Genomic DNA, 12995 nt, shown 5'->3' on the forward strand with positions numbered 1-12995 from the left:
CGGCCAGCCTCTTCGGTAACGGCGCCGTTCGTGTTCCTTAGGAGCTGAGGATGAGCAAGCCCCTCACGACTTCAACGTACGTCCGCTGCATTAGCTACGGGCTCATGAGGCGGCTGGCAGACTTCATCGATCCGCAGGAGGGGGGGAAGAAGCTAGCCGTAGATATAACCGACCCGTCTGGTGAAAGCAGATACAACCAAATGCATATAAGGTCCTATACAGAAGTCATCTAGCATAATCTTGTTATTAACTGTTTGACGTGAATACCGTTGACCATCCCATCCCGTTATTGTAACATCGCAGTTTGTGTGCCAGTAGGTACTTACATCTTACGGTACCGTTTCCTTAGGGAACTCAGGGTAATTACTTCTAATTGTTCTGTAGTTCAGTTTTCAGACAAGCTATAGCGAAAGAAAATTGACTAAGGAAATTAGAATGAATTAGAGCCACAGAGATAATGTATTTTTACAGATACAGCATTGGCTGTGTAACTTTCTGTACCCTAGAGACTAGTAACCATCTACTTCATTGTGCACCTTCGTACAAAAGACAACTGGACTGTAACTCCTAATTCACTTTTCCCGAGAAACTGCCCAACAAATGTGGGGAGCTCCAGACCTAAAACTAACAAGTTTATTTGAGAAGTAATGTCAGCAGTATTTTATGAACACTTTGTTGCTGGAAGGGCTTGTTGAATCCTTAACCTATTCCAATATTATGAGATTTTTAAATACCCTAAGTATCATCTTGGGTTTCCAGTCTTTCTAGTGATGTTAGCATTAAATCTTTGTTTGTCTTTCTATAATAATAATAAATAATAATAATAAATCTGTCAGAATACTGGTTAACAAGATCTCAACTTCTGCTTAATGTCCATCTCAAAAATATTAAAAATCAAGTGTGAATGCCAAATGGGTGGAAAACACTTAAATTTTTTTCCGTTTGGTCTGGTTCTGACTTGCCTTCTGTCTCTCGCTGACATTCTCTTCCTATTAGTTCCATTGCCAACATATTATGGGTCCTGGACAAAATCTTGAAGCCGTGTATGCATATTTTTCCCTTAGTTTTTCCCATATTTTGCATATTTGTCCCCTGTTTGAATTTCTTTAGGTTTTTTAGCTGCATTTTCAAAAGATTTGCGAATAATTGTATGGTACAGTTCAGTACATTGAGAATTTTTTTTTTTTGTCATTTCCCTTTAATTTCTTTCCCTTCTTCATGGTTCTTGAGGTCACTTCTTTTTTTTTTTAATGTTGGTTTTAATTTATCTTTTAAGGAGATTTGAGGCGTTTGTACAAATGGGAAAGAGCCCCACGTGTGAATTACTTTATGACTGGGGAACAACAAACTGTACAGTTGCTGATCTTGTGGATCTGCTGATTAGGAATCAATTCCTAGCACCAGCGAGTCTTTTGCTTCCAGGTAACTTATTCTTGTACATTTTGTACTGTGTTCTCCGTTTTCTGAGGTGCTAAAGAGCTTCAGAGTAACTTGAAAATCAGAAGGGATTAGGTCAGAATAACCAAAAGTTGATATATTTTCCATTATTTGTAATAACACTTTGAATAAGAGTTTCAAGTTTAAGTAAGGGTCCTGCAGTTTACACATGGTGGCAGAATATAACCTTCTCAGGACACTTATGTGTCTCCTAATGTTAGTAAATACTGATGTTAGTTATTTGTTTTTTCTGATTCCTAACGTAGTTAACACTTTTTTTATATATTCCATTTTCAGAAGCTGTAAGGATGGCACAAGAAGTTAAGTTACCTCTTTCTTCACAGGAAACCTTGCCTATACACGAGAAACAACTGCCTATACAGGAAAAAGAAGTGGCATCTGTAAAGCCTGTTTTAGCTGAGAGTGCTGAGAAGCAACATTCATCTCCTTCCTGCTTAAGTCAAGAAAATAGCAGCTCACAGTCCAGTAACACAGGTAGGCATTTAGTTTGGTAGAATTAAGTACAATTGTTTTTGCTGATCTGACCTTTATCCTACGTGAAATAAATCATAGCAATGCATTAGAGTAATAAGTGTATTCGTATCACCATGCATCTATGGGAAATGGCATCTTGCTTTTGCTCTTGTTCTGCATGGCTGTGAATTTAGCTTGGGTAATAAAATGTCAATGTGAGACGCACCTTGCCAGTAAGGTGGCTACTGTGATGGAAAACTTGACTGTTAATTAAATTGCAATTTATTTTGTGCGACATATAATCCTGTTGCCCTTTTTCAATACTGATTTTGTAGACTGTGTATAGCGTCTTGTGTTTTAAAGCTGGTTTTTACATGTCAGAAATGACTAAGAATGTTGGAAGAAAAATGACTAAAGAAAGCATTCTAGGAAAGTGTATGGTTGGTCTGTTCCTTCCTAAAGGTCCACTTTTGGGTTTCTGCCAGAAACCTGATATGACCTAGATATCTTTTTATATCTGATGCAGCGTGGATCTCTCTGTGATCTGCTGAACATTTAATTTCTGTTACCTGTATTACGAGTATGAACAAAAATGCAATCAGAAGGCTGCTACAGTGCTAATTGTGAAGAAAATTATGCATAGCTAATTATATATATTTATTTGCATTTCTTTTTTTTTTTTTTTTTTTTCCTGGCATCTTCGTCACAAAGCTGGAAGTAGGGTTCCACTATGTCAGGATTTGTGTGGTAGCAAGTTTTTGGTTTAATAGAACTGAAGTGGAAAATCTATTCAATAAACTTGATCCTTAAGTGAAAACATAGCTCTGTGATAAATGGCAAATATGTCTTTCAGATTTCCATAAGTTTTGGTTTCATGACTTGGAAAGTGTTACAAATAACTTCGATGCGCGACCAGAATCAGCTGGAGGTAATAAACTGGGAGAAGGTGGCTTTGGCGTTGTGTTCAAAGGCTACATCAATGGCAGAAATGTCGCTGTCAAGAAGCTCGTTGCTGTGAGTTGTCCTGGGCATTTTTCTTTTTAATGACTGTGTACTTTATAGTATAGGCTTGTTTATCTGTGGAAAGTGTTGAATGATACACTTCAAGTACTGCCACCATATTAAACATTAGCTGGGTTGAGAACCTTACCCTGTAGTCCCGTGAGTGGTCTGAGTCAGCAGAGTTACCGGAGATGAAGTCTTGCCGTTTCTGCAGCTCTCCTTTGCAAGTTGTCCAGAAGAGCAGAGCACTCTCCTGGTTCCCCTCCCTCCCCTGCACACAAGAAGTGGCAGAAGGGAAGGGGTGCTAGGCAGGTTTCCCCTTCAGAATCCGATGAGCAATTCACAAGCTAAATAGGTATTACCATAGAATTTTAGTCTTCATAACCAATGGTTTGTTTGAATAATTAATTTTGTAATGAGTAAGTGATATTAGTATGAGATCACGCTCTCATACTTTAAGTAAAAAAATTGTAAACAGTTAAGTAGTTGTTACTAATCTAAAGAAAGGCTTACAATTCTGATTATTTTAATGAAGAACTGTGCATTTTTATATGGCCAGCGATCTTAACGTCAAATATTTCCTTTTGTAGATGGTTGATGTTAGTGTTCAGGACTTGAAACAGCAATTTGACCAAGAGATAAAAATGATGGCAAAGTGAGTATAGTGTTATATGATGCCATTATAGCTTTTTATGGGGATTGAAGTTGGCAGATAACACGTTAGCTAGTGTGATCCCTTATTTTTGTCTTTCTAAGCATAACTTAACTGTTTTCATTTTAAGTGAAAAAGTTTCATATACAACATGACTGTATTTTGTTCATTTTAAAGCACCTCTGCAGAAACCTGGCTATGTGCAGTAGGGCTGGAACAAGTAACTGGGGATCAGGTTCCCTCTACCTTGTACTTTCCTCGAACATTGGGAGTCTTTCAGAGCATATATGAATAGATTTTTTTTGCTATAGGTGTCAGCATGAAAATCTAGTAGAATTACTTGGTTACTCAAGTGATGGTGCTCAGCCATGTCTGGTGTACGAATACATGCCCAACGGTTCACTGCTTGACAGACTTGCTTGTCTGGTGAGTAAAATGTTTTCTAGCTTCCAGTTGTCTTACTTTGCTAAAGTATAGATACCTATGAAATGTCTTTGAAACAGTACTGAACTGTAATGGCCAAACGATGTTTTACTGCTTACTTCTGTGTTCTGGAAGACAAATACGATAACAAGTACTCTTCCAATAACCGTTTATACGAATGTTTTAGACACTTGAAAGTCAAAGCAGGCTGACAGTACAATGTCATGTACCAGTACCTGAAGTGACACAGGAGCTTGGAGTTGCTGTGCCTTTGTGGAGCAGAGCAGAAGGTGCTGCAGTGTGGTTTCCAGTTCTGTCATTGGCGTGTTCCCTGCTAGTTCTTGAGATTCTGCATTGTGAAATTGCCCTTTGTTCATTGGCCTTGTGATAGTGGTTATAATACAATGTTCATAGTCTGCGTATCTCTTTCTGAAGTGCCTAAATAAATTTTTTTTAGTTAGTTTTTTGTGTAAATGCAATGCTTGCTTCTGATTTAATCAAATGATGTGTTTTCTAGCCTTGGCATTTAATAAATAATAAGTTGCTGTGTTTTTGGTAAGGCAACTCTGTGTATGAAGGACAAGCAGTTGCTTGTTAGAGTGATACCAATAGCAAACCAGACTTAACCTAGTAGCTGAGTGTCCGTGTTAGTTTGTTGAAGGAATTAAAAAATCTGCTTTATGTTAAGCAAATGCAGCTTCTGAGGTTGTAATCTGGTGAACATTTTAAACTGGTGCTACTTCAAGCCCCCATGCCCCCTAAAAATGTTGTGTTGTTTTTTTCTGGACTGATCTTCCTGTTGTACTGACTCAAGCATTTAGTAGTTGGAGAAAGAGCTGAGTTAGGGAACTGATCAGGCTGAGAAAATACTCGGTGAAAAAAATACTAAATTTTTACCTGGAGAGGTTTCCTCTGCAGGGCTGCACAAATACTTCTGCCCCAACAGGAAGGAAGTGGTGTTAGGATGAGAGTGAGTGGCAGTCACTGGGGAAAGGACTGGATATGTTCGGTAGCACTGCTGTCTTAGGGTGGTTTGGTTGATTTGCTTGCAAACACTTATATGTGTGCAATTTTTATTTTTTTTTTTCAACTGAATCTGTGCAGAAGAGAGACTAATTTTTACTTCAGGCACTGCAAGTTTATCTGCAGAAATGAGCAGTGCTTGACGAGGGTGTATATGAAAATGTTCATGCATGTAACTTTGGCCACTATCATCAAGTAAGCTTAAAAGATTGGTGGTAATTCAAAGCTGAAGTAGAAATAACTGAGCCCTTTACGAGGAAGAGACAAACTGATGATATAAAGAGTCTAAATCAGAATCTATAAATCAGAAAGACTGTTCTTATAAAGTCAAATAGGTGAGAAATGTGCTTACTGAATGCGCATTCTTGCTGATAACTTCATTTTGTGGCATTACTGGATGTGTCTGAGGCATGGACTCTTGTTGCTGTCATCTTCTTGTCTGGACTTTGAGGAACAGGTGAGGAAGGTGGTGGAATGGTGAGATACTCTAATCCTCTTCCCTTGGCCACTGGCAAGATTAAGAAGTGGTTTTGAAATGTAGGTGTCCTCACTTCTAAGGTCTGGTTAGTAACATGAATCAAGCTAAACTCTTGAGAAATGGTAAATCTAGAAACACTGGAAGATTGACTTGCTGATTGTTAGTAAAAACTGTTGATTGCTTTGAATTACTTGCTTTGGGTTAAAAAGCTCTGGTATCAGTGCTGGTATGAAGTGGAAGATGCAGTAGATACAGGCAGTTCTTTGCAGTGCACCTGGCCTTGTAGGATCAGAGTTGAATATTATCAAGAACACCGTTTTTGCAACAGGCGAATTAATCTAAGGCAAAATGCAGGGCAAAGAACTGAATGTTACAAACACATGTATTTCTGCCCAAGTAAATTAAGAAATGTATGCTATTAGTCTTTTTAATGATGTACTTGAAAACAACAAAACATAGCAACAAGTCAGTTTTGCATTTTGTATGTTTTGTTTTGTTTTATGTGAGCATATATATATGTATATTAGATTTTCACCTTTCTAATTGCCTTTCTCCCTTATTCAAGGATGATACTCCACCGATTTCTTGGAATACAAGATGTAAAATTGTTCAAGGTACAGCAAATGGCATCAACTTTTTGCATGAAAATAATCATATTCACAGAGATATTAAAAGGTAAAAGCTACTGACTATTGCTGGCTGCATTGCCCCTTTATCCTTTTTTCTTTTTTTTTCTTTTTTCCTTTTTTCTTCCCCCTGTTAAAGTCATTTTAGAGCAAACTGCAAGAAGCATGGCTTCAGTCAAGGGCACAGTCTTTTCTGCAAGTGACATCCATCGCCATAATCTTGTCTGTGCCACAAGGACATGACCAGTACAGACTTCTAAAGATAATTATAAGGCCATTGTAATCTGTTACTATCAAATAGTTATTTTGAGTGCTGCGAGGACACCCAGAAGTTCTGTTCTTTCACAAATGCTGCTAATGAAAAACCTGCTGTTGGAGAACATAATGACTTTTTAAATGAGGAATTTTTCAGATGAAAACCTGCCTTTTTTTTTTTTTCTAGAACATTTCTTCAGAGTGTCTCCTTTGATTTACTGCTATTTATTATGAAGACAGTAAAATTACTTCAGTCAGGTTTATGAAGTTCAGGGTTCTTCAGGGATAATGTACATTCACATGTTTGTTATACCAGAATTTTTTCTAGGGTTATTGGAGCTCAGAAAAGGTCAGGGGTTTGTTGTAGGGTTTGGTAGGAGTTTTTTGTATTGTGTGGGTTTTTTTTCTCCCCCCTTCCTTACTACAGCTTCTTGTATTTGTTTTTTTAAAATACCAAAGCAGTCCAAATCTTTGAAGAAGATCCCCTGCTGCCTTACTCCTCCTGTGGGTTAAGAAGGTGGAACTAACTGATTGGGTGTCATGGGTGAATGTTTAGGTAGCTTTCTGGCTTCTGGCAACTCTGCTAAATGTAAGCCACTTTAGTTTTGTGACCTTCCAGCTTGTGAGGAACAAGCTTTTGCTTCAGCTGCCTCGTAGAATGTCCTTGCTGCTTTGACAATTAATGTTTCCTCTTTCTTCCCTGCTTAAGCCTCTGGACAAGTGTAATGACTGGAAGGGACGCATTTTTTTACCTTACGCTACTCTACCCTTCTAACTGCTGTGAGTTGATCATATTACAGGATTGGGGTTTGTTTTTTCTTTTGATTGGATTCCATTTTGCAACCTCTTGCAATGTGAATAGTTCAATAAGTTTAGTTGGTGTTATTAATAGTGCTGCCACTCCCATGTAAAACTTAGGTGGAGAGACATCTAAGGTTAAATTCAGTCCTCATTTTGCTGTGACGTGTGGAGACAATTCATAACCATACAGGCACTGGAACAGCTTCTCTGTAGGCTAGAGGGGACATGACTGAATGGGTGTTCTCAGAGTTGTCCATAGTTTTGTGGCTTGGTTATGCCCAGGAGGTAGTTCACTATTTCTTGAAGCTTGACAGTTGCACTAAAACTTGCTTCTGTTGTGCTTAGTGGTGTATCAAAAAAGTGACCGCTCTTTTTGGACTTGACTCAAGTTGGTAAGAAGCTCAGATTTATGAAGTTGTGATCCTGGTGTTCTGTCTTTTAGAAGTTGAGCTTTAAATACAAAACCAGTTGGTGGTTGACGCCTTGACTAGTGTTTGGCCTTTTGCAGTGGTCTTGTATTTAACACTATTTACAGCAGTTCTAACACCAAGTGATCTGTTGTAACTTACAGCTCTGTTAATTTTCTTGAGAAGGTTTAGTGAACAAGAAGGGGAAGTTAGAAATAAAAATTTCTAGTAAGTGGTACATGTTGTATCTGGCTATGTGCTTTTCTTATAGTTCCATTAAGGGAGTCAGAAAATGAGCATGATTACAGAAATGTTAAATCAAGTGATTTTAAAAATTGTTCCAAGTGCTACAAGTTTAAAAAAACAGTAGAAAGTTTATGCTGTAATTCATCCCACTATTTTATGAAATCATGAAGGTCTTTCAGATGAGCCTTATTCTTCAGGGTTGTTTTTTATTTAAGGGAAGTAGAAGCTGGAGATCAAGTGGAAACGCAGCACTTATGTTATTCCAGCATTAATAAGTTCTCTGTTTCTCTTCCAAGAGAAGAATAAGAGTATTAGTATTCATTTGGCATGTGAATTTGTAATGGTTGACATAGTATTCAATAATAGGTATAAAAACCTGCTTATTTTAGTTCTGAGGAGAGATTTAGGCAGTTAAGAATTATGCTGTGATCCAGTACCAGTTGATCAGAGCTAAGTATTCTCTATTATCCTTCTGAAACAAAGAGTATTCAGATCCAAAACATGAGTGTAACAATTGATCTAAGAAATTTTTGTATTCGTAGGATTTGGGGGTAGGGGAGGTGTTTGGGTTTTTTCCGTGCGGTGTTTTTTTTTTTTTCTGTTTTGTTTTTTTTCTTGGGTTTTTTGCCTGGTGGTTTTTTTTTTGTTGGTTGTGGGTTTTTTTTTTTTTGCATGCATGCCTGCACAAGAGAAAACACGGATGGATCTTGGCAGCCAGTTCTTGATTTAGAGCAATTAATTTTGCAATTGAGAAATTTCCAACAAAATTAAGTCTTACATTTTTTGTTCTATGAATAATGTTATAAATATCTTAGATTTCAAGAAACAGTCAAAATAGCAGTTTGCATTTAGTTACTAAAGAGTTATTAGTCTGTTACAAAATGTAACTACTGTACTGGTTTGTAAAAGTCTTGGTTTTTTTCTTTTTTTTCCCCTCCCTACCCTCTCTCCCAGTGCCAATATTTTATTAACTGATACATATACGCCCAAAATTTCTGACTTTGGACTTGCAAGAGCATCTGTAACATTCACACAAACAATCATGACTGAAAGAATTGTTGGAACAGCAGCCTATATGGCGCCTGAAGCTCTGCGAGGAGAGATAACACCTAAATCTGATATCTTCAGTTTTGGAGTAGTAAGTAGAATGTGGGAAGCAGTATATGACTTTTTTTGTAAATGATAAAAGCATGCAAAATCAAGAATATCTGAAATAATTACTCTGATCTATCATTTTTCTTTTTCCCAATAGATGTGCTCTTAAGATAGTGTTTCTAAACTTTGATTGGTTTAAAATCATTTTGGTGTGTTGAATTTGCATGTGAAAGACCAGAGTAAAATAATATTTCAAGTTCCAGCTAAATGTAGTTTGAAGTAATGTGGAACATTGTTTCTTCTTGCGTAGTATTGCACAAAAATGTAACTCAGGCTGGCAAAAGAAAATTAAAGAAAATGTTCCAAAAATAAGTGTGGTTGACTATATTTCAGCACCAAAAGTATGCTGTCCATGTGGGATTTGCCTTAAAACTGAGTACAAAAAAGGCGTCAGCTTAATATTTGGGAGAATAATGAATCCCCTCTGAATAGACCCAAGAGCCTACTTGCTATTGGCCCCTTCCGTCATGGCATTCAGTTTCATGGGGAGGTCGGCCAGGCACTGTCTCTGGATACTCTGGGAATCCTTCCATCTGGCTTTGAAGCAACACAACGCAGGGTGAGAAAAACTTGCTGGTAACACTTAATGAAAATAAAGATGGGAACAACAGCGACAATGACTTGTCTAGAGAGCTGTCTCTGGACAAATACAGATCCTGTGAGCATTTGTTTGAGAGACCAGGGGTTGTGCTCTTTTGCAAATAGTATGTATGCTAAGGATTATTCTATGCTTGATTTTTCTCTTCTGATGTTTTGCTCCTAGGTCTTACTAGAAATAATAACGGGTCTTCCTCCAGTAGATGAAAACCGGGAGCCACAGCTACTAGTATGTTCTTTTTGCTTTCTCCTCCCCTCCCCCTGCTCCAGGATCATTTTACATGAAATCATAATCAGTTAACAGGTTCTGAAACAGTCAAATTAGTCATGAAAATACATAGTTATGAAAATAGCTCTCGTGTCAATGTTTGTCTTAGAGGTGAGGTTGAAACTTTCCTCTCTTGGCTGGTAGAAGATTGTTCAGTCCCCAAATTCATCTCCTTCCTGATACTATAGTTCTCTTTGTTTTGGTACTGCTTCTTATTCTAGTACCATTACGCTTTGTCAGCATACTCCTCTTATACCCAGATACCCTGATAGTTCCTCATTCACCAGGACATTCTAAACTATTCTTCTCAGTTGTTACTTTATACTACTTACCATTCCTGTATGAATTTTCATCTTCTTCATCTTTACTAATAATCTGCAAATACCTTGTGTTTTTCACCTTAGGGAAGTTTGGAATGTAAGGGCTTTTTTGCAGGATGAAGGGTGGGTTCAATTTTGTTTTCTTTTTTACTATTCAATTAGTAATTCAGTCTAAGAATTAGGAAACTGAAGTCTCAGAGCTCACTCTTGAATTAAAAGTCTTACAGGGCTGTTCTTCATTTAGGCTTGTCATGGAGGCACACCAGTATTTACTGCGTAGGGGACAAGGTCAGGGAGACTCTCTGTCGTGTCACGAGGCTCAGAGAGGAGCCCCTTGCTTTCCAAACTCCTTCTCAGAGAGGAGTCTAGGTGTGGCTGATCTACTCCTAGTCCCAGACGTGGTCAATGGTTGATGTCTAAAGGATTAGATACACGCAATCAAACCAGGCAGATGGCAAACTCGAAAGGGAATTTATTTGTCTAACCAAAGTTGCTTAATCAATGATAAACTCAGGATTAAAAAGAAAAAATGTGCTCTTAATCAGAATCACTTTACACTCTGACAGACATTTAGCAAACACAGGTTCAGGATACCACGTGGAATTCAATTGCTACACAGCTTAGGGGATCCCCAGACTTTGGGGTGATAATCCACAATGCACGCTCACTCACCTATAAGATGAGAGTCTCAACCTCGAGGAGTTTCCTTGGGCAGCGTCCCAACCCCAGGGGAGAGTCCCCAGCTGCAGACCCACTGCTCCGAGGAGGACCCACTCATCGTGACCCCTGGTGGGCTCCGTTTGTACCCTTGGTCAATCTGACCTGTGGTCGTGCATGGTCAGTGCTCTAGAAACCTCTCTTGGCCAAGGCGTTTGATTGGCTAAGGGCCCTGTCTGTCAGCCGAGGGGCCTCGCCCTTCCCCGGCAGAGGTCTGTGCGGGACGTGACACGCCACGCGTGGTCCGTCGGGCTGGGAGTTTCTGGCAGTGTCGAGGGTGTGGGGGTGTGCCACAAGCCTTTCATTTAGCTTAAAATTAAATTCTGAACTACCTAATCCAAGGTTTTCCTAGAATTTGTTTTACATAAAGACTTACTGAGTGTGAAGTAGCATTGAGGTTTGGGTTGGTTTTGTTCCATACTCTTTGATAACAGATCAGTTTCTTCCGTAGCTTTAGCAATACTATTAATAGAATTATTTTCCCTCTAAGCTCTGTCTTCTGGAGTGGTGTAATACTTATCCTGTTGAGCTCTGTAAAGACCTTGGAGAACTTGGTCCCTGTCAAACTGAATCTTGAGGTTTTGGGGTTGATTTGAAGCAGGGTTTTTTAAAGATGAGATCTAAAAAGGAATGTAAAGTATAATTTGACTGGTACAGTTTGTCTTGGTGATGTACTTTTGGGAGCATAAAGAGAATGGTCAGTGCAAGATAGTGTGGCATCCTTAGCTTTGAAAATTTTGGGATAGTTAAACATCAGTCAGCAATTTCAGACTGATCCATAGAGGAAGGCAGAAGACCTGCCTCTACTTGCTGACTTTTATTTCTTACTTCATTTACCCTACTGACCTGTCTGAGGTATTCCTCAAACTGTGTTTCTTATTACAGGTAATGCATTTCAAGTGTGCTGGAGCTGGAGAGCTTTGGACTAAAACAGTCAGATGTAAAAATTGATTTCAGACTAGAAGTTTCCTTCAGAATAGATACAGCAGCTACTGAGACTGCTGACAGAAAGCATTAGTTTACAGAAAGAGGCTTGATAAAGTTAATAAAAAAAGGAGAAATTATTCAAACTTAAGCTTGTGTATTTGTGGATTATTAAGTAAACACAGATCCTTCATGTTGATCGTGCTGCTTCTCTTAAAAAGGAGACAATACTAGGAAACTGAGCCTTGAACTGGGAGAAGGGTAAAGCTTAATGATGCAGCTTAAAGAAAATTGCTTTATGATTTTGCATTAACTCAATTAGAAATAATGTATAATAAAAATACATAGTTCATTTGTAGTCTTATAGGCTGTTTCTGCAGATATTAATAAGTAATTATGCTGCTGAACAATTGTCATCGTTCTTTGTCTAGAAAAGTGGTTGAGGAGAGAAATGAACGCTCAAAAGCAAGTTTCCAGTGTGTTAGTGTGGAATACGTAATGTTCAGATGCTGACGAGTGTTGTCTGCTCTGGGGTTCAAACTCTCTTGCAGTTAAGTATCAGAGATGAAATTGAGGATGAGGAAGCAACTATTGAGGATTATGTTGATGAAAAGATGAGCGACTGGGATGCACCTTCAGTTCACAAAATGTATTCAATTGCTGATCAGTGTCTGAACGAGAAGAAAACAAGAAGGCCTGACATTAAGATGGTAGGTAGCCTTTCTGAGAAAAGGCAGTTTTGAGCGTGTGTGTCCATGTGTGTGCTTAGCAGTTATTTATGTTTCTGGCTGTTCTCTTGCAGGTCCAACAGCATCTACAGGAGATAAAAACTTGATACGTGTTTCTTCTGATACACAAACGTTTTTGTGCTGGAGTAGACACCGGTAGCAAATATTTTATTAGTATTTAGTGCGACATTATCAGCTTTTCTGCTTTCCAGAACTTTCTGGTCTGCATGTGAGGTCTGCTGCTGCCTGTCACTGGTGTGCTGGTTTTGTGAACTGCTCAGCCTTTTCACAAACCCGTAGCCACTGGGCCCTTCACGTGAGAAAATGTCTTTGGCATTAACAAACAGCAGTGCTGGTACATCTTCTCTACAGGTTTTTGAATGCCTTTCCCTATTAGGATCTATTTGATTCTTTTGATGCCCAAGTATCGAGTATGTCTGCTGCAAAGGCATGTGGCAGTAA

General features: G+C 38.5%; 1 protein-coding gene across 1 annotated transcript; it reads left to right on the top strand.

Moving 5' to 3' along the window:
* The first annotated feature begins 50 nt into the window (after positions 1-50).
* IRAK4 (interleukin-1 receptor-associated kinase 4) lies at positions 51-12640 on the top strand. Its single transcript, XM_009702837.1, has 11 exons — positions 51-211; positions 1277-1422; positions 1735-1932; positions 2765-2925; positions 3504-3568; positions 3877-3991; positions 6055-6164; positions 8779-8962; positions 9743-9805; positions 12357-12515; positions 12608-12640. The coding sequence occupies exons 1-11, from the start codon at positions 51-53 to the stop codon at positions 12638-12640; spliced, it is 1395 nt and encodes a 464-aa protein (XP_009701139.1).
* Positions 12641-12995: the final 355 nt, after the last annotated feature.

The sequence above is a fragment of the Cariama cristata genome, unplaced genomic scaffold (assembly GCF_000690535.1).
Source record: "Cariama cristata isolate BGI_N322 unplaced genomic scaffold, ASM69053v1 scaffold5436, whole genome shotgun sequence".
Classification (NCBI taxonomy): Eukaryota; Metazoa; Chordata; class Aves; order Cariamiformes; family Cariamidae; genus Cariama; species Cariama cristata.

Coding starts and splice junctions, on each gene's coding strand:
- IRAK4 (XM_009702837.1), top strand. CDS start 51: ATGAGCAAGCCCCTCACGACTTCAACGTACGTCCGCTGCATTAGCTAC. Junction 212..1,276: donor TACAACCAAATGCATATAAG/GTCCTATACAGA, acceptor TTATCTTTTAAG/GAGATTTGAGGCGTTTGTAC. Junction 2,926..3,503: donor CTGTCAAGAAGCTCGTTGCT/GTGAGTTGTCCT, acceptor TTCCTTTTGTAG/ATGGTTGATGTTAGTGTTCA.